Source organism: Bombina bombina, chromosome 5, assembly GCF_027579735.1.
Source record: "Bombina bombina isolate aBomBom1 chromosome 5, aBomBom1.pri, whole genome shotgun sequence".
NCBI classification, from domain to species: domain Eukaryota; kingdom Metazoa; phylum Chordata; class Amphibia; order Anura; family Bombinatoridae; genus Bombina; species Bombina bombina.
In genome coordinates, this window is record NC_069503.1 from 274,162,265 (window position 1) to 274,188,537 (window position 26,273).

Genomic DNA, 26,273 nt, shown 5'->3' on the forward strand with positions numbered 1-26,273 from the left:
TTAAACCTACTCTTTCCAATTAGGTATTCCTCTAAGACTTAGAGAACTACAAGCGCTAATTTTATTGGTGGAGAATTACTGCACATTTAGTTTAAGAAATACACATTTTGCAGAGATTACAACTCTGAAAAAAACAAAAACAACAGAATTTATATTTACCGATAAATGTATTTCCTTTGGGCTTATGAGAGTCGATAGCTTCATAACATAAGGGATATATTCCAGCCAATCAGGAGGCAGTCAAAAAAGCCTCACAGAGCTTTAGTCCCTCCCACTTCCCCTCACTCTTCCGTTTATGTATAGCCGAGCAGAGAAGACAGGAAGAAGAAGAAGAAGAAGAAGAAGAAGAAGAAGAAAAAAAAAAAAAAGTAGGAAAGACAGAAAGCAGGGTTACGAGGTGCAAATGAGAACTGTCATCCATATACAAAAATAGGGTGGGGGCTATGGACTCATCAGACTGAAGGAAATAAATGTATCGGTAAGTATAAATTCTGTTTTCCTTCTTAGCTGATAAGAGTCCATAGCTTCATAATAAATGGGATACAATACTCATGCTGAGAGTCCATGTTAAGAACGGGTGGGACAAAGAGTAGGCAGTTACTATTTGCCGGACACTGTGGCCTGAAGAACTTTTCTGCGAAAAACTGCATCAGAAGAAGGAGAAATGTTAATTGGAAAATGTGTGAAGGGAAGACTAAAGTTGCCGCCTTGCAAATCTGCTCCAAGGAGGCATCATTCTTGAAAGCCCAGGAAGAAGATACTAATCTGGTAAAATGAGCAGTTACTCTTTCGGTGGCGGTTTTACTGCAACCAAGTAAGCCTTACAAATAATCTGCTTAAGCTACGATGCAAGGGCCACCGCCGTAGCTTTCTGACACTTCCTAGGACCAGAGTAGGGGACAAATAAACTGGAATTTAGTCTTTAGTAGCCTGAATATAGGACTTTAAACCTCTGACAAAAACATAATTTATGCTTACCTGATAAATTTATTTCTCTTGTAGTGTGTTCAGTCCACGGGTCATCCATTACTTATGGGATATATTCTCCTCCCCAACAGGAAGTTGCAAGAGGATCACCCAAGCAGAGCTGCTATATAGCTCCTCCCCTCACATGTCATATCCAGTCATTCGACCGAAACAAGACGAGAAAGGAGAAACTATAGGGTGCAGTGGTGACTGGAGTTATAATTTAAAATTTAGAACCTGCCTCAAATAGACAGGGCGGGCCGTGGACTGAACACACTACAAGAGAAATAAATTTATCAGGTAAGCATAAATTATGTTTTCTCTTGTTAAGTGTTTTCAGTCCACGGGTCATCCATTACTTATGGGATACCAATACCAAAGCTTAAAGTACACGGATGATGGGAGGGACAAGGCAGGAACATTAAACAGAAGGAACCACTGCCTGTAGAACCTTTCTCCCAAAAACAGCCTCCGAAGAAGCAAAAGTGTCAAATTTGTAAAATTTGGAAAAAGTGTGAAGTGAAGACCAAGTTGCAGCCTTGCAAATCTGTTCAACAGAGGCCTCATTCTTAAAGGCCCAGGTGGAAGCCACAGCTCTTGTGGAATGAGCTGTAATTCTTTCAGGAGGCTGCTGTCCAGCAGTCTCATAGGCTAAGCGTATTATGCTACGAAGCCAAAAAGAGAGAGAGGTAGACGAAGCCTTTTGACCTCTCCTCTGTCCAGAATAAACGACAAACAGAGAAGAAGTTTGTCGAAAATCTTTAGTTGCCTGTAAGTAGAACTTCAGAGCACGGACCACGTCCAGATTATGCAAAAGACGTTCCTTCTTTGAAGAAGTATTAGGACATAAGGATGGAACAACAATCTCTTGATTGATATTCTTGTTAGAAACAACCTTAGGTAAAAACCCAGGTTTAGTACGCAGGACTACCTTGTCTGAATGAAAGATCAGATAATGAGAATCACAATGTAAGGCAGATAACTCAGAGACTCTTCGAGCCGAGGAAATAGCCATCAAAAACAGAACTTTCCAAGATAAAAGCTTAATATCAATGGAATGAAGGGGTTCAAACGGAACCCCCTGAAGAACTTTAAGAACCAAGTTTAAGCTCCACGGGGGAGCAACAGCTTTAAACACAGGCTTAATCCTAGCCAAAGCCTAACAAAAAGCCTGGACGTCTGGATTCTTTGCCAGACGCCTGTGTAAAAGAATAGACAGAGCAGAAATCTGTCCCTTTAGTGAACTAGCGGATAAGCCCTTTTCTAAACCCTCTTGTAGAAAAGACAATATCCTAGGAATCCTAACCTTACTCCATGAGTAACTCTTGGATTCACACCAATATAAATATTTACGCCATATCTTGTGGTAAATTTTTCTGGTAACAGGTTTCCGAGCCTGTATTAATGTATCAATAACCGAATCCGAAAAACCACGCTTTGATAGAATCAAGCGTTCAATTTCCAAGCAGTCAGCCTCAGAGAAATTAGGTTTGGATGGTTGAAAGGACCCTGAATTAGAAGGTCCTGCCTCAGGGGTAGAGGCCATGGTGGACAGGACGACATGTCCACTAGGTCTGCATACCAGGTCCTGCGTGGCCACGCAGGCGCTATCAGAATCACCGATGCTCTCTCCTGTTTGATCCTGGCAATCAGTCAAGGTAGCAACGGAAAAGGTGGAAACACATAAGCTATGTTGAAAACCCAAGGGGCTGTTAGAGCATCTACCAGCACCGCTCCCGGGTCCCTGGACCTGGATCCGTAACAAGGAAGCTTGGCGTTCTGGCGAGATGCCATGAGATCCAGATCCGGTTTGCCCCAACGATGAATCAGTTGGGCAAATACCTCCGGGTGAAGTTCCCACTCCCCCGGATGAAAAGTCTGGCGACTTAAAAAATCCGCCTCCCAGTTCTCCATGCCTGGGATGTAGATCACTGACAGGTGGCAAGAGTGAGACTCTGCCCAGCGAATTATCTTCGAGACTTCCAACATCGCTAGGGAACTCCTGGTTCCCCCTTGATGATTGATGTAAGCCACAGTCGTGATGTTGTCCGACTGAAATCTGATGAACCTCAGTGTTGCCAACTGAGGCCAAGCTAGAAGAGCATTGAATATTGCTCTTAATTCTAGAATGTTTATTGGGAGGAGTTTCTCCTCCTGAGTCCACGATCCCTGAGCCTTCAGGGAGTTCCAGACTGCTCCCCAGCCTAGTAGGCTGGCATCTGTTGTTACAATTGTCCAATCTGGTCTGCGAAAAGTCATTCCTTTGGACAGATGAATCCGTGACAACCACCAGAGAAGAGAATCTCTGGTCTCCTGGTCCAGATTTAGCAAAGGGGACAGATCTGAGTAATCCCCGTTCCATTGACTTAGCATGCATAGTTGCAGCGGTCTGAGATGTAGGCGCGCAAATGGCACTATGTCCATTGCCGCGACCATTAAGCCGATTACTTCCATGCACTGAGCTACTGATGGGCTTGGAATGGAGTGAAGGATACGGCAAGCATTGAGAAGCTTTGATAACCTGGACTCCGTCAGGTAAATCTTCATCTCTACAGAATCTATAAGAGTCCCTAGAAAAGGGACCCTTGTGAGTGGTAACAGAGAACTCTTTTCCACGTTCACTTTCCACCCATGCGACCTCAGAAATGCTAAAACTATCTCTGTATGAGACTTTGTATTTTGAAAACTTGACGCTTGTATCAGAATGTCGTCTAGGTACGGAGCCACGGCTATGCCTCGTGGTCTTAGTACCGCCAGAAGAGAGCCCAGAACCTTTGTAAAAATTCTCGGGGCCGTAGCTAATCCGAAGGGAAGTGCTACAAACTGGTAATGCCTGTCTAGAAAGGCAAACCTTAGGTACCGATAATAATCTTTGTGAATCGGTTTGTGAAGGTAGGCATCCTTTAAATCCACTGTGGTCATATATTTACCCTCTTGGATCATGGGTAGGATGGTCCGAATGGTTTCCATCTTGAACGATGGAACCCTTAGGAATTTGTTTAAGATTTTTAAATCTAAGATTGGTCTGAAGGTTCCCTCTTTCTTGGGAACCACAAACAGATTTGAATAAAAACCCTGCCCCTGTTCCGTCCGCGGAACTGGGTGGATTACTCCCATCACTAAGAGGTCTTGTACACATTGTAGAAATGCCTCTTTCTTTACTAGGTTTGTTGTTAACCTTGACAGATGAAACCTCCCTTGTGGAGGAGAAGTTTTGAAATCCAGAAGGTATCCCTGAGATATAATCTCCAACGTCCAGGGATCCTGTACATCTCTTGCCCAAGCCTGGGCGAAGAGAGAGAGTCTGCCCCCCACAAGATCCGTCTCCGGAAAGGGGGCCCTGACTTCATGCTGTCTTAGGGGCGGAAGTAGGCTTTCTGGCCTGCTTGCCCTTGTTCCATGACTGGTTGCCTTTCCAACCCTGTCTGTAACGAGCAGTAGTTCCTTCCTGTTTTGGAGCGGAGGAAGTTGATGCTGCTCCTGCCTTGAAATTACGAAAGGCACGAAAATTAGACTGTTTGGCCTTCGATTTGGCCCTGTCCTGAGGAAGGGTGTGGCCCTTACCTCCAGTAATGTCAGCAATAATTTCCTTCAAGCCGGGCCCGAATAAGGTCTGCCCTTTGAAAGGAATGTTTAGTAATTTAGACTTAGAAGTTACATCTGCTGACCAGGATTTAAGCCAAAGCGCTCTGAGCGCCTGTATGGCGAATCCGGAATTTTTAGCCGTAAGTTTGGTTAAATGCACTACGGCATCCGAAACAAACGCATTAGCCAGCTTAAGGGTTCTAATCTTGTTCAGAGACTCATCCAATGGTGCTGTGCGAATCGCCTCTTCCAGAGACTCAAACCAGAATGCCGCTGCAGCAGTGACAGGCGCAATGCATGCAAGAGGCTGTAATATAAAACCTTGATAACCGGGGGGTGTGTCCAAGCAGCGGCCATGACAGGTCGCATTTTCTGAAGCTCATTAAGGATCTGCATAATCTGTCTAATATCAGCGGAGGACACTTTCTACAGCACAAGATCATATTAAAAGACACATGAACTCATGATATGTCGAAGAAACCTATTTTTTACTTAATAAAGTGTGTCTATACTTGATACCGGACAGTTGCGGCCTACCTATATGAACGTGACGCTTCCCCCCCCTGGCCTCTGGGTTAAGAGGCCACCTACAGAGACTAAAAGGAGGTTTTAAGATTCAATCTTATAGATTTCTATATGACTCCACTGGAGATCTCATACTAGCCCTGAGTTACAGCTATGGAACGCAAAGCTGGAGTGACGTTGAGGGCTTTGGAGGTACTATTACGGGACCATTACGCCAGATTGGAGAGCCGCATAGATTCCATAATTCGGAACTGCAACCTCTTGGATGGAGCGCACGTCGAGAGCGGTGGCTCTGAGGAAGCAGTCTCCCCTTCTGAAGTGAACGCTTTGCTCCACATTGTTACCACAGAAAAACGGCTGATTGATCAGACTACAGCACACACTGGGCAAGCCCACAGCAGGGCGACCTCCCTATCACGCAGGGTGGCCGGAGTCTCAGTTGCAGTGGGGTCCGTTCAACAGGCAGAGCAGCACAGATCAGCAGATTGGTCGGATCAAGGGGGACCCCGGAGGCCCTGGGGATCGTACATTTCCATACATCAGTGGCAGCTGAGGTCGCCATACCCGCTGCTTTACATGGATCTGCTTCTCTCATGCAATGGCATGAGGGCCTTACTCCCAAAAAGAGGTTGGAACACTAAATATGTCGCAGACTTTGTGAAAACTGGAGTCGGTTAAGTATGTGAACTTTGTGGGGACACATATGACACACTATTAAGTGACTGTGACTGTTCTCATGAAATGTGAAGTACCATGATTTATTGTGCTCCTCTGTCCCTCCGTGGACTCCTACATAGCCAGACACAGATTATGGTCCCCCACTAAACACATTACACCTCGCTCTTTCCCTCCATTGCAGGGGCTTTTGATTCCTTTCTCTGCTTTATGACGACTTTTGTCTAATAGGACATTCTCTTATGTGCTAATGAGGAAAAATTATTTATGCCGTGTACCCCTGATATTTTGGCCAGTTATTGCTCTCCATTACCCATTTTTCCTCAATGTATCCCACTGTATAGCTGTTTTTTATCCTGTATGCATTATGTGGAAGCCAATTCATAAGTTACCTAAGTAATCTATGTTTTAAGTTCATTCCTGTGGGTTACAGTTCACAGACAATCAGACCACAGGCACCCATGTCTTTGTCTACATATTAGCTTACTTATTTGTATTGGGGATGTTTATATAAATATATAAATGTACATAGTGAACTGCGAACCCTCTCAGCCGTTGCAGCGACTCAGAGGCTTATCTATAGTGTCAGAGAAAGTAGCATAGATTTTATTGATGTTCATAGATAATAGATTAGTATAGTATCAGCCGATACCCTGCTTGGAATAGAAGGTGGACGCAAAAAATGATAGTTTAGGAGTGGTACAACTGTTTGTTCCCGTTGGGGAGTGTGCACCCCCCGATCATAATCTGGAAGATGTCCCCTAGTATATAGCGAATATATTATCGTTTACACATTTGCCAGAATTAACTATAGTCTACGGGGATTTGCGGGCCTAGGTCCTGACAATAGCTGATAGTTCATTCCCTACGGAATCAGTTTTTCCCTAGAACATTGAGTAGAATAAGACTTCCAATTAGGTATGCCATAATACTTCCCAGATTGTTATTGGAGACTTAAGAGCTCATGTAAATATATGGATACGCATAAATATCGGTTGTATGGGAGAAGTTTTCCCTCTGTTGCTCCATTCTCCTCTCTCCCTTTTTGTTCTCTGTTTGGTTTGGCAGAGTTACGTAGCCTCTGCCCTGCTCGGAGAGCTAGGAACTGCTCTTCGAGATTCACTATAGTAAATTCTGATACTTTTAAATTTCATTGCCCTCCCTTTAGTTTGGTTAATTTCTGGACCCACGTGTGGTCCTTGTGACATAAGAGGGTGACTGGTTGGTATAGGCCCAAAAGTGGCCTATCTTTTGTTTAAAAAATCCCCAGCTTAGTAGTGCATCTAGACCCAAAAGAGGTCTCTGCTGTCATGGATAATAGGGGACAAAAATGAGGGAAGTGGTGGGTTTGCTCTTACAATAATGTACCACGGTATATATAACCAGCAAGTTGATATGTTTAATGTGAATTTCTTGTCATTTGAGCAAACTGGATCTGAGAAAGCACAGCTATCCTCCACCGGGATATTGGTACGCTTGGCTAGAGTAGAAACTGCTCCCTCCACCTTAGGGACCGTCTGCCATAAGTCTCGTGTGGTGGCGTCTATAGGGAACATTTTTCTAAATATCGGAGGAGGGGAAAGAGGCACACCGGGTCTATCCCACTCCTTACTAATAATCTCTGTAAGCCTCTTTGGTATAGGAAAAACGTCAGTACACACCGGCACCGCGTAGTATCTATCCAGCTTACATAATTTCTCTGGGATTGCCACCGTGTCACAATCATTCAGACACCTCCCCTAGCAACACGCGGAGGTTCTCAAGCTTAAATTTAAAATTTGAAATTTCTGAATCCGGTCTCCCCGAATCAGAACCGTCACCCACAGAATGAAGCTCTCCGTCCTCATGTTCTGCAAACTGTGACGCAGTATCAGACATGGCTCTCGTGTCATCGGCGCGCTCTGTCCTTAACCCAGAACTGTCGCGCTTGCCTCTTAATTCGGGCATATTGTATAATACTTCTTTCATAACATTAGCCATATCATGTAAAGTGATTTGTAAGGGCCTTGATGTACTTGGCGCCTCAATCTCACGCACCTCCCGAGCGGGAGACGAAGGTACTGACACGTGAGGAGAGTTAGACGGCATAACTGCCCCCTCGCTGTCTGGTGATAATTTTTTAATCGGTACAGATTGATTTTTCAAAGTAACATCAATACAATTGGTACACATATTTCTATTGGGCTCCACAAAGGCTTTTAAACATAATGAACAAGCAGATTCCTCTGTATCAGACATGTTTAAACAGACTAGCAATGAAGCTAGCAAGCTTGGAAAATACTTTCAATAAATTTGCAAGCAATATAAAAAACGCTGCAGCGCTTTTAAAAAACACAGTTGAGTAACAAAGAACTAATTTAGTTATAGTCAACAATTCCTTAAATGTATTAATTAGCAGAGGATTGCACCCATTAGCAACAGGATGATTAACCCCTCAGTACCCAAATAAACGGATATCAAATTAATATTAAACGTTTTTATCACAGTCTAACACACTGTCACAGGTCTGCTGTGACTCACTAGAAAATAACTCTACTGTGCATACAATTATCAGCCTGATACCAGTCACTACTACTGCATTTAAGGCTGTACTTACATCATACGGGTAACAGCAGTATTTTCTTAGTCAATTCCATTCCCAGAAAATATTGTACTGCACATACCTCATTTGCGGGGGACCCCGCATGCTATTCCCATGTTCTGAAGTTACCCCACTCCTCAGAATGTCGAGAACAGCCAGTGGATCTTAGTAACGCCTGCTAAGATCATAGAAAACGCAGGCAGTTTCTTCTTCCAAATACTGCCTGAGATAGAAAAACAGCACACTCCGGTGCCATTTAAAATAACAAACTTTTGATTGAAGAATAATTAAGTAAAAACTCCAACTCCTCCCGCGACCTCCTTCTTTGTTGAGGGTTGCAAGAGAATGACTGGATATGACATGTGAGGGGAGGAGCTATATAGCAGCTCTGCTTGGGTGATCCTCTTGCAACTTCCTGTTGGGGAGGAGAATATATCCCATAAGTAATGGATGACCCGTGGACTGAACACACTTAACAAGAGAAATCTAGGTTGTGAAGAAATCTTTCTTTGGATTAGAAGGTTTTGGACACAGAGGAGGAACAACTATTTCCTGACTATTATTTTCTGAAGATACCACCTTCAGAAGAAAATTATATTTGGTCCACAGAACCCACCTTATCTTGTTGAAAAGTAAAACATGGAGGATCACAAGATAGAGGTGATAATTCAGAAACTCTTCTAGCTGAAGAAATAGATAGAAGAAAAAAGAACCTTCAAGGACAACCATTTAAGGTCTAAAATAAGAAAAATCAGAACCTTGCAGAACAGAGAGAACTAAATTTAAGTTCCAAGAAGGAGAAATTGGTCTAACAACAGGACAAATGTTCACCAGGGCTTGAACAAAAGTTTGAACATCTGGCAACTTAGTCAACGCAGATATCTGACCCTTTAGAGAACTATCTGATAGGCGCTTATATAATACATACTGAAGGGACTGAAGTATTCTGGACATTTTAAAGAATTTCCAAGAAAAAAAAAACTAAAGAAGAACACCAAAGAAAGTAAGCTTTCCAGATGTATGATAAATGGTTTGCTTAACCAGCTTACTTGCATGAAGCAAAAGTATAGATATCAGAGTCATAGAAACCACTGATCTTGAGGTCTAAGCATTTAACCTTCACACCATCAAATTCAGCAAACTGAGATCCGGGTGAAACAGAGGTCCTTGAGACAGACGATCCTTCCTTAGAGGTAGTTTCCATGTAAGAAGAGAAGACAAGTTCTGCAGGCCCACACCAGAGCTATAAGAATTACTGAAGCAGAATCCTGCTTGATACTTGCAATGACACTTGAAAGAAGAACAAATTGGGAAAACAGGAATGCTAAATGAAATATTCAGGGACAAACTAAAGCATCTATAATAGAGCTTTGGAGTCTCTGTATCTGGCACAATATGCCTGAAGCTGTGATTCAGCTTGTACACCATTAGATCTATACATGGTAGAACCCAATTTCGAATATGTCTTGATAAAGAACCCGTTCTCCTGACTGAACAGATTAAAGTAGTCCCAATTGTTCACTCCTTGTATATGAAGTTGAGAGAAGAAATTTCCTTCTCTATTCATAACAGGATGAGATACACTTCTTGCATGATGAGGGAGATGCAAGTCCATGCATGATAGTTGATTTAAGCAACCGCTAAAATCTCTGATCAGAAATAGAAATGGGTCTTGGATGAGAAGGGACAATGGACTAAAGAGCTCTAAGAAACGCTTGGAGTTTGAGAATGTTGAGTAGTAACCTCGCATCTAGAGAAAACCAATAAATAAAGAAATAATTATATATGGTCATTATACCATTGCTAAACAAATCTAATGGCCTAAGACTTTTGCACAGTACTGTGTGTGTGTGTATGTATATATATATACAGTATATATATGTTTATCCTCCTGTGAAAAGTCATGCAACCATAACATAGTTAATATTCAGGCATGAAGGAATGAATATTCAAAGTTGAGCCACTGCAGAGGACTTGTACACTATGTAATGCAGACCCAGATTATAAAAACAGTCTCTGCAGAGATAATGTACAGTTGTGTGAAAAAGAAAGTACACCCTCTTTGAATTCTATGGTTTTACGTATTAGGACATAATAAAAATCCTCTGGCGTTTAGCATCAACTTTCTTTTCACGTGACTAAGTCTGTGCTGAAATGACATGAAATTGTACAGCAGGTTATTTTGAATAACTATATATAGTATTAATGAACTGTACAGAGAATACACCATTTTAAATCTGTGTTCCTTAGAACACTACAGAAACTCTCATAATTGATCATAACCTAGCAGCAAGGACATACATGTAATATTATATGTATACATTTTGTATGTAAATTTAAGCAGCTGGGATTAATATAGAAAAATCCTATATGAGGAATAAACATGCAAATTGTTCATTAACAGCAGATAAACCTTTTAGAATATATAAACTCATTATAGTTTGATCAGCCTTGCTGCATGGAAAACATAATTTATGTAAGAACTTACCTGATAAATTCATTTCTTTCATATTAGCAAGAGTCCATGAGCTAGTGACGTATGGGATATACATTCCTACCAGGAGGGGCAAAGTTTCCCAAACCTCAAAATGCCTATAAATACACCCCTCACCACACCCACAATTCAGTTTAACGAATAGCCAAGAAGTGGGGTGATAAGAAAAAAGTGCGAAAGCATATAAAATAAGGAATTGGAATAATTGTGCTTTATACAAAAAAATCATAACCACCACAAAAAAGGGCGGGCCTCATGGACTCTTGCTAATATGAAAGAAATGAATTTATCAGGTAAGTTCTTACATAAATTATGTTTTCTTTCATGTAATTAGCAAGAGTCCATGAGCTAGTGACGTATGGGATAATGATTACCCAAGATGTGGATCTTTCCACGCAAGAGTCACTAGAGAGGGAGGGATAAAATAAAGACAGCCAATTCCTGCTGAAAATAATCCACACCCAAAATAAAGTTTAATGAAAAACATAAGCAGAAGATTCAAACTGAAACCGCTGCCTGAAGTACTTTTCTACCAAAAACTGCTTCAGAAGAAGAAAATACATCAAAATGGTAGAATTTAGTAAAAGTATGCAAAGAGGACCAAGTTGCTGCTTTGCAAATCTGATCAACCGAAGCCTCATTCCTAAACGCCCAGGAAGTAGAAACTGACCTAGTAGAATGAGCTGTAATCCTTCGAGGCGGAGTTTTACCCGACTCAACATAGGCAAGATGAATTAAAGATTTCAACCAAGATGCCAAAGAAATGGCAGAAGCTTTCTGGCCTTTTCTAGAACCGGAAAAGATAACAAATAAACTAGAAGTCTTTCGAAAAGTAGCTTCAACATAATATTTTAAAGCTCTAACAACATCCAAAAAATGCAACGATTTCTCCTTAGAATTCTTAGGATTAGGACATAATGAAGGAACCACAATTTCTCTACTAATGTTGTTGGAATTCACAACTTTAGGTAAAAATTCAAAAGAAGTTCGCAACACCGCCTTATCCTGATGAAAAATCAGAAAAGGAGACTCACAAGAAAGAGCAGATAATTCAGAAACTCTTCTGGGAGAAGAGATCGCCAAAAGGAACAAAACTTTCCAAGAAAGTAATTTAATGTCCAAAGAATGCATAGGTTCAAACGGAGGAGCTTGAAGAGCCCCCAGAACCAAATTCAAACTCCAAGGAGGAGAAATTGACTTAATGACAGGTTTTATACGAACCAAAGCTTGTACAAAACAATGAATATCAGGAAGATTAGCAATCTTTCTGTGAAAAAGAACAGAAAGAGCAGAGATTTGTCCTTTCAAAGAACTTGCGGATAAACCTTTATCTAAACCATCCTGAAGAAACTGTAAAATTCTCGGAATTCTAAAAGAATGCCAAGAAAAATGATGAGAAAGACACCAAGAAATATAAGTCTTCCAGACTCTATAATATATCTCTCTGGATACAGATTTACGAGCCTGTAACATAGTATTAATCACAGAGTCAGAGAAACCTCTTTGACCAAGAATCAAGCGTTCAATCTACATACCTTTAAATTTAAGGATTTGAGATCCTGATGGAAAAGAGGACCTTGCGACAGAAGGTCTGGTCGTAGCGGAAGAGTCCACGGATGGCAAGAGGCCATCCGGACAAGATCCGCATACCAAAACCTGTGAGGCCATGCCGGAGCTACCAGCAGAACAAACGAGCATTCCTTCAGAATCTTGGAGATTACTCTTGGAAGAAGAACTAGAGGCGGAAAGATATAGGCAGGATGATACTTCCAAGGAAGTGATAATGCATCCACTGCTTCCGCCTGAGGATCCCGGGATCTGGACAGATACCTGGGAAGTTTCTTGTTTAGATGAGACGCCATCAGATCTATCTCTGGAAGCTCCCACATTTGAACAATCTGAAGAAATACCTCTGGGTGAAGAGACCATTCGCCCGGATGCAACGTTTGGCGACTGAGATAATCCGCTTCCCAATTGTCTATACCTGGGATATGAACCGCAGAGATTAGACAGGAGCTGGATTCCGCCCAAACCAAAATTCGAGATACTTCTTTCATAGCCAGAGGACTGTGAGTCCCTCCTTGATGATTGATGTATGCCACAGTTGTGACATTGTCTGCCTGAAAACAAATGAACGATTCTCTCTTTAGAAGAGGCCAAGACTGAAGAGCTCTGAAAATTGCACGGAGTTCCAAAATATTGATCGGTAATCTCACCTCCTGAGATTCCCAAACTCCTTGTGCCGTCAGAGATCCCCACACAGCTCCCCAACCTGTGAGACTTGCATCTGTTGAAATTACAGTCCAGGTCGGAAGCACAAAAGAAGCCCCCTGAATTAAACGATGGTGATCTGTCCACCACGTTAGAGAGTGTCGTACAATCGGTTTTAAAGATATTAATTGAGATATCTTTGAGTAATCCTTGCACCATTGATTCAGCATACAGAGCTGAAGAGGTCGCATGTGAAAACGAGCAAAGGGGATCGCGTCCGATGCAGCAGTCATAAGACCTAGAATTTCCATGCATAAGGCTACCGAAGGGAATGATTGTGACTGAAGGTTTCGACAAGCTGAAATCAATTTTAGACGTCTCTTGTCTGTTAAAGACAGAGTCATGGACACAATCTATCTGGAAACCCAGAAAGGTTACCCTTGTCTGAGGAATTAATGAACTTTTTGGTGAATTGATCCTCCAACCATGATCTTGAAGAAACAACACAAGTCGATTCGTATGAGATTCTGCTAAATGTAAAGACTGAGCAAGTACCAAGATATCGTCCAAATAAGGAAATACCACAATACCCTGTTCTCTGATTACAGACAGAAGGGCACCGAGAACCTTTGTAAAAATTCTTGGAGCTGTAGCTAGGCCAAACGGCAGAGCCACAAACTGGTAATGCTTGTCCAGAAAAGAGAATCTCAGGAACTGATAATGATCTGGATGAATCGGAATATGCAGATATGCATCCTGTAAATCTATTGTGGACATATAATTCCCTTGCTGAACAAAAGGCAAGATAGTCCTTACAGTTACCATTTTGAACGTTGGTATCCTTACATAACTATTCAATATTTTTAGATCCAGAACTGGTCTGAAGGAATTCTCCTTCTTTGGTACAATGAAGAGATTTGAATAAAACCCCATCCCCTGTTCCAGAACTGGAACTGGCATAATTACTCCAGCCAACTCTAGATCTGAAACACAATTCAGAAATGCTTGAGCTTTCACTGGATTTACTGGGACACGGGAAAGAAAAAATCTCTTTGCAGGAGGTCTCATCTTGAAACCAATTCTGTACCCTTCTGAAACAATGTTCTGAATCCAAAGATTGTGAACAGAATTGATCCAAATTTCTTTGAAAAAACGTAACCTGCCCCCTACCAGCTGAGCTGGAATGAGGGCCGCACCTTCATGTGGACTTAGAAGCTGGCTTTGCTTTTCTAGAAGGCTTGGATTTATTCCAGACTGGAGATGGTTTCCAAACTGAAACTGCTCCTGAGGATGAAGGATCAGGCTTTTGTTCTTTGTTGAAACGAAAGGAACGAAAACGATTATTAGCCCTGTTTTTACCCTTAGATTTTCTATCCTGTGGTAAAAAAGTTCCTTTCCCACCAGTAACAGTTGAGATAATAGAATCCAACTGAGAACCAAATAATGTGTTACCCTGGAAAGAAATGGAAAGTAGAGTTGATTTAGAAGCCATATCAGCATTCCAAGTTTTAAGCCATAAAGCTCTTCTAGCTAAAATAGCTAGAGACATAAACCTGACATCAACTCTGATAATATCAAAAATGGCATCACAGATAAAATTATTAGCATGTTGAAGAAGAATAATAATATTATGAGAATCATGATCTGTTACTTGTTGCGCTAAAGTTTCCAACCAAAAAGTTGAAGCTGCAGCAACATCAGCCAATGATATAGCAGGTCTAAGAAGATTACCTGAACACAGATAAGCTTTTCTTAGAAAGGATTCAATTTTCCTATCTAAAGGATCCTTAAACGAAGTACCATCTGACGTAGGAATAGTAGTACGTTTAGCAAGGGTAGAAATAGCCCCATCAACCTTAGGGATCTTGTCCCAAAATTCTAATCTATCAGACGGCACAGGATATAATTGCTTAAAACGTTTAGAAGGAGTAAATGAATTACCCAATTTATCCCATTCTCTGGAAATTACTTCAGAAATAGCATTAGGAACAGGAAAAACTTCTGGAATAACCACAGGAGATTTAAAGACCTTATCTAAACGTTTAGAATTAGTATCAAGAGGACCAGAATCCTCTATTTCTAAAGCAATTAGTACTTCTTTAAGTAAAGAACGAATAAATTCCATTTTAAATAAATATGAAGATTTATCAGCATCAATCTCTGAGACAGAATCCTCTGAACCAGAAGAGTCATCAGAATCAGAATGATGATGTTCATTTAAAAATTCATCTGTAGAGAGAGAAGTTTTAAAAGATTTTTTATGTTTACTAGAAGGAGAAATAACAGACATAGCCTTCTTGATGGATTCAGAAACAAAATCTCTTATGTTATCAGGAACATTCTGCACCTTAGATGTTGAAGGAACTGCAACAGGCAATGGTACATTACTAAAGGAAATATTATCTGCATTAACAAGTTTGTCATGACAATTAATACAAACAACAGCCGGAGGAATAGCTACCAAAAGTTTACAGCAGATACACTTAGCTTTGGTAGTTCCAGCACTAGACAGCGATTTTCCTGAAGTATCTTCTGACTCGGATGCAACGTGAGACATCTTGCAATATGTAAGAGAAAAAACAACATATAAAGCAAAATTGATCAAATTCCTTAAATGACAGTTTCAGGAATGGGAAAAAATGCCAATAAACAAGCTTCTAGCAACCAGAAGCAAAGAAAAAATGAGACTGAAATAATGCGGAGACAAAAGCGACGCCCATATTTTTTAGCGCCAAATAAGACGCCCACATTATTTGGCGCCTAAATGCTTTTTGGCGCCAAAAATGACGCCACATCCGGAACGCCGACATTTTTGGCGCAAAAAGACGTCAAAAAATGACGCAACTTCCGGCGACACGTATGACGCCGGAAACAGAAAAGATTTTTTGCGCCAAAAAAGTCAGCGCCAAGAATGACGCAATAAAATGAAGCATTTTCAGCCCCCGCGAGCCTAACAGCCCACAGGGAAAAAAGAGTCAAATTTTTTAAGGTAAGAAAAAATGATTGATTCAAATGCATTATCCCAAATATGAAACTGACTGTCTGAAAATAAGGAATGTTGAACATCCTGAGTCAAGGCAAATAAATGTTTGAATACATATATTTAGAACTTTATAAACAAAGTGCCCAACCATAGCTTAGAGTGTCACAGAAAATAAGATTTACTTACCCCAGGACACTCATCTACATGTTTGTAGAAAGCCAAACCAGTACTGAAACGAAAATCAGCAGAGGTAATGGTATATAAGTAAGAGTATATCGTCGATCTGAAAAGGGAGGTAAGAGATGAATCTCTACGACCGATAACAGAGAACCTATGAAATAGACCCCATAGAAGTAGATCACTGCATTCAAATAGGCAATACTCTCCTCACATCCCTCTGACATTCACTGCACGCTGAGAGGAAAACCGGGCTCCAACTTGCTGCGGAGCGCATATCAACGTAGAATCTAGCACAAACTTACTTCACCACCTCCATAGGAGGCAAAGTTTGTAAAACTGAATTGTGGGTGTGGTGAGGGGTGTATTTATAGGCATTTTGAGGTTTGGGAAACTTTGCCCCTCCTGGTAGGAGTGTATATCCCATACGTCACTAGCTCATGGACTCTTGCTAATTACATGAAAGAAATAAGTTGTGGTAATACAGGATTGGCAGACCTGCATAAGACACCAACTGGAGTCAAACTGCCCTGGGTTAAAGACAGATGGGGTATAAACCATTAAAAAAAAAGCAAAATTGATGTACAAAAACTGGGAATACAATTATTCACACCAGTACTAGCACACAGCACACCTTAGAACATTAAGAGTTAAAAGAATGAAAATTAAGTAGCACAGAAAACCTTCTAAACATCCAACCTCTCTAGCAGTTCTTGTAAGAGTTACTCACCCACCTCCAGGGCATAGAGGGGGTTAAACTTGCCAGAATAAAGAATCAAAATGCCTTAGAATCCACCAAATTGAATTCGCAACAGCTGAAGCAAAGAGGGGAAAAGGTTGTCAAGGAGAAGGGGTGGAGCTTATCGCCATAACAATATGCAGGCTCAAGGCCTGTGCAATATGAAATAACTCTCAAAATTTAAAATTGTGAAAAAACACTTCTCGCAGGGCCCCTGTGTCCTCCTGCCCAACTGCAAGGCAGTTACTGGCTCTCTTAAAGGGACAGTACCCATTTTAAAGAAAAAATGCATAAATAAGTTTTTTTTAGGTAAAAAGAGTAAATTGAGCTGCTAAGGATGCTAAAGAGTCCTAAGGATGCTAGATAATAACTATCATGTGCCTCATTTCCCCAAATTTCGTATGTTTAACACATAGGCAAAGCTTCTCATGTGTAAGGCTGTGACCCCCAGCTATGTAGTCCCTGTAAGGAAAGTACTATTGGATAGCTCCTGGGTTGTATAGTGCCTGAGTCACTTACCTGGACTGAAGCACCCTTCCACTGTGTCTTACCAGCATGCCTTTCTCCCTCAATGGCTGCTGATCCAGTAGAGAGCCCATCCAGTGCAAGTAAATATACTGCAGAGGATACTGCGGATATACCTGTAACCCCTCAGTGGGAGAAAAGGGATGGGTCCCTGCCACCCCTAGGGGCAGTAATGGCTGTTAGATTGCCCACTAGTGTAATGGAAAGCACATAAAAGAGGTAATCCATGCCCCTGTTTCACTAAGAGTCTTCTTAAATATTCTTGTAGTGAAGTTGCCTATGGGTACTGGGTTTTAAGTCAGGTCTGAGCCCCCAAATTATATGAAAAAATAAACTCTTGATAGTAGAGCACCTCTGAAATCTTTAACCTCTCTTCTCAGAGACCAAGAACAAACTGAAGAGGGAGGGAAAGTGGGAGGGACTAAAGCTTTGTGAGGGTTCTTGACCTCCTCCTGATAGGCTGGAATATCCCACATGTTATGAAGCTATGGACCCTCATCAGCTAAAAAGGAAAATAAAATACTCTTATGCACTGTGTTGGACCTGAGCGAACACAAAGTCATGTTCTTTACCCACACATCCAGAACCAGTTTTTACACATTTTTAGAAGACTTGAAATGTAATGCTCTAAAGTTCCCAGACTCTAACTGATTGTTGCTAGTTCGCACTGGAAAGGAAAATATAAGACTTACCCAGTTCCTTTTCACTTTCGCCCTTTCAAGCAGTTTTTGGTGCAGTTCTTTTCCTATTCCATTTTCAAATTTTTTTACAATGTTGTAAGTGTGTTCATACTCTTCTTGGCTTAAAAATGGTTTAACTGCAAGCAGACAATGAAAAATTAAAATGACAACACAGAGTAGAATATGCATTGAATGCGGACTGCCCAAAGTTAACCAACCAATGTGCTTGTCATTACCCTTGCCTATAGCTGACTTTGTGTATCTGAGCTTCCGGTACTGACCTATAGCCTGCAACAGACTACCTGAAACTGACCTGTGAAACTGAGCTTCCAGTCTTGAATCAATAGCATGCAAATAACTATTTGAAACTTACATGCAAAACATAATTTATGCTTACCTGATAAATGTATTTCTCTTGTAGTGTATCCAGTCCACGGATCATCCATTACTTATGGGATATTCTCCTTCCCAACAGGAAGTTGCAAGAGTTCACCCACAGCAGAGCTGCTATATAGCTCCTCCCCTACATGTCATATCCAGTCATTCGACCGAAAACATGCAGAGAAAGGAAAAACCATAGGGTGCAGTGGTGACTGTAGTTTAAATGAAAAAATTACCTGCCTTAAAATGACAGGGCGGGCCATGGACTGGATACACTACAAGAGAAATACATTTATCAGGTAAGCATAAATTATGTTTTCTCTTGTTAAGTGTATCCAGTCCACGGATCATCCATTACTTATGGGATACCAATACCAAAGCTAAAGTACACGGATGAAGGGAGGGACAAGGCAGGTACCACTGCCTGAAAAAAAAAAATCCTTTCTCCCAAAAATAGCCTCCGAAGAAGCAAAGTATGAAGCACAGAACAAGACGCCATCTTATAAATCTATTCAACAGAAGCCTCATTTTAAAAAGGCCCAAGTGAAAGCCACAGCTCTAGTAGAATGAGCTGTAATCCCTTCAGGAGGCTGCTGTCCAGCAGTCTCATAAGCTAAACGAATTATGCTTTTAACCAAAAAGAAAGAGAGGTTGCTGAAGTCTTTTGACCTCTCCTCTGTCCAGAGTAGAGAACAAACAAAGTAAATGTTTGATGAAAATCTGAATTAGCTTGTAAGTAAAACTTTAAAGCACGAACCACGTCCAAATTGTGTAATAGACGTTCCATCTTTGAAGAAGGATTAGAATACAAGAATGGAACAACACTCTCTTGAGTGATATTCTTGTTGGATACCACCTTAGGTAAAAAACCCAGTTTTGATACGCAGGACTACCTTATCCGTACGGAGGACCAGATAAGGAGAATCACATTGTAAAGCAGATAACAGACTCTACAAGCCGAGGAAATATCTACCAAAAAGGAACTTTCCAAGATAAAAAGTTTGATATCTATAGAATGAAAAGGTTCAAACGGAACTCCTTGAAGAACCTTAATAATCAGGTTTAAGCTCCATGGCGGAGCAACAGGTTTAGACACAGGCTTGGTTCTAACCAAAGCCTGACAAAATGCCTGAACGTCTGGAGTATCTGCCAGACGCTTGTGCAAAAGAATAGACAGAGTAGGAATCTGTCCTTTTAAGGAACTAGCTGACAACCCTTTTCTCAAAATCATCTTGGAAAAAAGATAGTATCCTGGGAATCCTGACTTTACTCCATGAGTAACCCTTGGATTCATATCAATAAGATATTTATGCTATATCTATGTTAAATTTTGCTAGTGACAGGCTTTCATGCCTGTATTAAGGTATTAATGACTGACTCGGAGAAGCCATGCTTTGATAACATCAAGCGTTCAGTCTCCAGGCAGTCCATCTCAGAGAAGTTTAATTTAGATGGTTGAAAGGACCCTGAGGTAGAGGGTCCTGTCTCAGAAGCAGAGACCATGATGGAAAGAATGACATGTCCACCAGATCTGCATACCAGGTCCTGCGTGGCCACGCAGGCGCTGTTAAAAACACCAAAGCACTCTCCTGCTTGATCTTGTGCAAAGACCTCTGGAGGGAATTCCCACTTCCCCGGGAGAAAAGTCTGACGACTTAGAAAATCCACCTCCCAGTTCTCAACACCTGGGATACGGAGAGTTGATAGACCAGAGAGAGTCTCTGTCCAGAGAATTATTTAAAGACTTCTAACATCACTAGGGAACTTCTGTTACCCCTTGATGGTTGATGTAAGCCACAGTCGTGATATTGTCCGACTGAATCTGATGTACCTCAGAGTTGCTAACTGAGGCCAAGCCTGAAGAGCATGGAATATCACTCCCAGTTCCAGTATATTTATTAGAAGGAGGGTCTCCTCCTGAGTCCACTATCCCTGAGTCTTCAGGGAGTCCCAGACTGTATCCCAACCTAAAAGGTTGGCATCTGTTGTAACAACTGTCCCATCTGTCCTGCGGAAGGTCATACCCTTGGACAGATAGACCCGAGATAGCCACCAGAGAAGAGAATCTCTGGCCTCTTGGTCCAGATTTAAGAAGGGGACATATCTGTGTAATCCCCGTTCCATTGACTGAGCATGCATAGTTGCAGCGGTCTGAAATGTAGGCGTGCAAACGGTACTATGTCCCTTGCCGTTACCATTAGGCCGATTACATTCATGTGCCGAGCCACCGAAGGGCACGGATGGAATGAAAAACACGGCAGTAATTTAGAAACTTTGACAACCTGGACTCCGTCAGGTAAATTTTCATTTCTGCAGAATCTATCAGAGTCCCTAGGAAGGAAACCCTTGAGATTGGGGATAGAGAACTCTTTCCTTGTTCACTTTCCACCCCTGCGATCTCAGAAATGCCAGTACTACATCCGTATGAGACTTTGGCAATTTGGATGTTCGACGCCTAAATAAGGGGCCACTTCTATGCCCTGCAGCCTAAGGACCGCCAAAGCGACCCCAGAACCTCCATAAAGATTCTTGGGGCTGTAGTTAGAAAGAGCAACAAACTGGTAATGCCTGTCTAGAAAGGCAAACCTGAAAAACGATGGTGATCCTTATGCATCGTTATGTGAGGATAAGTATCCTTCAAATCCATTGTAGTCCTCTATTGACTCTCCTGGATCATAGTTAAGATGGTACGAATAGTTTCCATCTTAAATGATGGAATTCTAAGGAATTTGTTTAAGATCTTTAAATCCAAAATAGGTCTGAAGGTTCCCTCTCCTTGGGAACCACAAACAGATTTGAGAAAAACTCTGTCCCTGTTCCTGTCTTGGAACTGGATGGGTCTCGTACACAATGTAAGAATGCCTCTTTCTTTATCTGGCGTGCAGATAATTGTGAAAGGTAAAATCTCCCCTTTTTCGTAGGGGAAGGTTTGAAATCCAGAAGATATCTCTGGGATATAATTTCCAATGCCCAGGGATCCTGGGCATCTCTTGCCCACGCCTGGGCGAAAAAAGAAAGTCTGCCCCCTACAGGATCCGTTACCGGATAGGGGACCGTTCCTTCATGCTGTCTAAGAGGCAGCAGCAGGCTCCTTGGCCTGCTTATCTTTGTTCCAGGTCCAGTTGTCTCCAGACCGTCATGGACTGAGCAAAGGTACCCTCTTGATTTGCCTCCAGCTGAAGTTTCGAAAGGCACGAAAATTAGACTTTTTTTGGCCCTTGATTTGGACCTGTCCTGAGGAAGGGCATGACCTTTTCCTCCAGTGATATTAGCAATGATCTCCTTCAAACCAGGCCCTAATAGGGTCTGCCCCTTGAAGGGAAGTTAAGTAGCTTATTTATTAAAGTCACGACAGCTGACCATGATATAAGCCATAGCGCTCTGCGCACCAGTATAGTAAAAACAGAATTCTTAGCCGTTAGTTTAGTCAAATGAACAAAGGCATCAGAAACAAAGGAATTGGCTAGCTTAAGTGCTCTAAGCTTGACAAGTATATTCATCCAATGGAGTCGCTACCTGTAAAGCCTCATCCAGAGACTCCAACTAGAACGCTGCAGCAGCAGTGACAGGAGCAATGCATGCAAGGGCTGCAGGATAAAACCTTGTTGAATAAACATTTTCCTAAGGTAACCCTCTAATTTTGTATCCATTGGATCTAAAAAAGCACAACTGTCCTCGACAGGCAGTGGCGTCACTAGGGTTGGTGTCACCCGGTGCGGTAAGTTATGGTGTCACCCCCCCTCCCCCCAGAAAGCAGACACACACAAAAACACAGGCAAACACACATACAAATACTCAGACACACTTAAAAACATACTCAGATGCACACACAAACACACTCAGACACACACACAAAAACACTGAGACACACACACACAAAAACTCAGACACACACTTACAAAATATGTAAACTGCACTGCATTAATTATAAAGCGCATGCTTAGAGCTGCTCCCTGGCTCAGAAGAGCATCAAATGAAAGATAAACAGAGCACTCTAAAAATAAATCACTAAAGAAAAGGTTTAGGCGCAAACTATGAAAATTCTGCTCTCTGACTCTGTTCCAAGCCTGTCAGTGCACAGCCCTGGGCAGCGTGCCTACCGCTTCTTATGGCCAATCACCTCTGCACTGTGCCCACCCCCAGACCCCCGCCCGCCCTCCTACCTGTTCAGTGTGCACTTAGTGTACCGTAACCGTAATGGTCTGGTGGGCATCATACGTGGCTCCTTCACTTTAAAGACAGTGTCAAACAGTCACGCGGTCAGGTGCCAGGCATCCCCTCATGATTTGCCAGTTCCCGTTTAGAGAGACAGCACAGCAGTGAGTGACTCCACTGCTCCACATGTCACTGAGCAGTGAGCACAGATAGGCAGGCAGGTTTAGGCTAGCAGCGCAACTTTGCAAGCCCCACGGCATGCCCACAACATTCATAGCGAAATTGGGCAGGGGAGAAGCAAAGTACAAACAAGCAAAAGCAGCCGGGAAAACTATTTGTTGAAATTGCAGCACTGGCTCAAGGGGCAAAAAAATTGTGTGTCTACAACTTCCTCAGTCCCACCAATGTTCACAAATGCCAGCCCCTCTAATAAAAAAAATCTATGCATCTCAACATTGTATTTCTTTGAATTTCAATAAAATTAAAAAAAAAAAAAAAAAAAAATTTTTGGTGTCACCCCCTGGAGGGTGTCACCCGGGTGCGGCCCGCACCCCCTGCCCCCCCCAGTGACGCCACTGTCGACAGGGATAGTGGTACGCTTAGCTAGAGTAGAAACTCTTCTCTCCACCTTAGGGACTGTCTGCCATAAGTCCCGTGTGGTGGCATCTGTTAGAAACATTTTTCTAAAAATAGGAGGGGAAGAGAACGGCACACCTGGTCTATCCCATTCCTTATTAATAAATTTCTGTAAACCTCTTTAGGCATTGGAAAAACATCAGTACACACCGGCACTGCATAGTATTTATTCAGTCTACACAATTTCTCTGGCACTGTGATTGTAACACAGTCATTCAGAGCTGCTAAAACCTCCCTGAGCAACTAGTGGAGGATCTCAAGCATAAACTTTAAATGTAGAAATATCGGAATCAGGTTAAATCATCTTCCCTGAGTCAAAAATATCACCCACAGACTGAAGCTCCCCTCAGCTTCTGCATATTGTGAGGCAGTATCAGACATGGTTCTTGACGCATCTGTATGCTCTGTATCTACCCCCAGAGCTATCTAGCTTTCCTTTAATTTCAGGTAATCTGACTAATACCGCTGCCAGAGTATTAATCATAAACTTTCGCCATGTCTTGTAAAATAAACGCTATGAGCGCCCTTGATGTACTTGGCACCATTTGAGCGTGAGTCACTGAAGCGGGAGTCAAAGGGTCTGACACGTGGGGAGAGTTAGTCGGCATAACTTTCCCCTTGACAGAATCCTCTAGTAAAATAAACGCTATGGGCGCCCTTGATGTACTTGGCGCCATTTGAGCGTGAGTCCCTGAAGCGGGAGTCAAAGGGTCTGACACGTGGGGAGAGTTAGTCGGCATAACTTCCCCCTCGACAGAATCCTCTGGTGATAATGTTTTTAAAGACAAAAAATGATCTTTATTGCTTAACATGAAATCAGTACATCTGGTACACATTCTAAGATGGGGTTCCACCATGGCTTTTAAACATAATGAACAAGGAGCTTCCTCTATGTCAGACATGTTAGTACAGACTAGTAATGAGATTAGTAAGCTTGGAAAACACTTTAAATCAAGTTAACAAGCAAACATAAAAAAACGTTACTGTGCCTTTAAGAGAAACAAATTTTGTCAAAATTTGAAAAACAGTGAAAAAAGGCAGTAAATCAAACAAAATTTTTACAGTATATGTAATAAGTTAACAGAGCATTGCACCCACTTGCAAATGGATGATTAACCCCTTAATGCAAAAAACAGATCAAAAAAACGACATAGACGTATTTTAACAGTCACAACAAAACTGCCACAGCTGTGCTGTGGATTACCTTCCCTATAAACGATTTTGGAAGCCTTTTTAGCCCTTTAGAGATGTCCTGTAGTATTCATGGGACTGCTGAGGGAATCTGGATGATTCATTTTGTAATTTTAACTGCACAAAAAAATTGCCAAAATAGGCCCCTCCCACTCATATTACAACAGTGGAAAGCCTGAGGAAACTGTTTATAAGCAAAATTTAAGCCAGCCATGTGGAAAAAACTAGGCCCCAATAAGTTTTATCACCAAACATATATAAAAAAACGATTAAACATGCCAGCAAACGTTTTAAATTACACTTTTATAAGAGTATGTATCTCTATTAATAAGCCTGATACCAGTCGCTATCACTGCATTTAAGGCTTTACTTACAGTACTCCGGTATCAGCAGTATTTTCTAGCAAATTCCATCCCTAGAAAAATATTAACTGCACAAACCTTATTGCAGGAAAACCTGCACGCCATTCCCTCTCTGAAGTTACCTCACTACTCAGAATATGTGAGAACAGCAATGGATCTTAGTTACTTCTGCTAAGATCATAGAAAACGCAGGCAGATTCTTCTTCTAAATACTGCCTGAGATAAACAGTACACTCCGGTACCATTTAAAAATAACAAACTTTTGATTGAAGAAATAAACTAAGTATAAAACACCACACTCCTCTTACGACCTCCATCTATGTTGAGAGTTGCAAGAGAATGACTGGATATGGCAGTTAGGGGAGGAGCTATATAGCAGCTCTGCTGTGGGTGAACTCTTGCAACTTCCTGTTGGGAAGGAGAATATCCCATAAGTAATGGATGATCCGTGGACTGGATACACTTAACAAGAGAAAACTGAGTTTTCCATCCTGACCTATGGCCTACAACTGACTAACTAAAACTGACCTGTGAAACTGAGCTTCCGACATGACCTATAGCTTGAAACCGACTACCTGGAACAGACCCATGAACCTGTGCCAACAACCTTAACCTTTTACCTAGAACTGCCATATGAACCACTGCTTCTTGCCTGTAAAACTGAGCTTCAGGCCATGACCTATAGCCTTCAGCTGACTACCTGAAACTGTCATGTGAACCTGCCCTGACCTATAGCCTAAAATTGGCCAAAGAAACTGTTCCACCTGCCCTGACAAAATACTTGAACTGACCTGTTAACATGTGCCACCTGCCTTAGCCTTATACCTAGTACTGACAGTCTACCTAAAACTGATCTGTAAAATTGAGCTTCAGGCCCTGAATAGTACCATGCAACCGACTACCTGGAATTGGCGTGTGCCACCTGGTTTACTAACTAAAAATCAATCCAGCTGACTACTGAAAACTGTGAATATTTTCTGCCTGCCCTGACCTATAGCCTGCAACGGATGTGTGAAATTGAGCTTCCAGAACCTGGTTTAAAGCCTGAAACTGTCATCCTAAAACTGACCTGTGAACCTGTGCCACCTGCTGTAACCTATAGCCTTCAACTATCTACACGGAAATAACATGAGAATATGTGCAACCTGCCTTTGCTTACTGCCTACAACTGACTAGTGACCCTGTGCCACCTGCTCTGACCTACAGTCTAAAGGTGACCTGTAAACTTGTGCCATTGGAGAGAGTGAGTGTGTGTGTGTGTGTGTGAGAGTGAGAGTGTGAGTGTGTGTAAGAGTGAGCGAGAGTGAGAGAGAAAAATACAAATATAAACATTTCTGGAAACTAGACAAATAGAAATGATTTCCAACACACTGCTTTGCTTTCCTATATGGGCATCTGGGGGATTAG

General features: G+C 41.8%; 1 protein-coding gene across 2 annotated transcripts in view; it reads right to left on the reverse strand.

Moving 5' to 3' along the window:
* The window catches only part of CROT (carnitine O-octanoyltransferase), a 417,214-nt gene that overhangs the window by 236,509 nt on the left and 154,432 nt on the right, over window positions 1–26,273 (reverse strand). For both annotated transcript variants that reach the window (XM_053713997.1, XM_053713998.1), the window contains exon 3: window positions 18,154–18,278. In XM_053713997.1, the coding sequence (XP_053569972.1) occupies window positions 18,154–18,278 (125 nt within the window). The remainder of the gene's footprint in view (window positions 1–18,153; window positions 18,279–26,273) is intronic.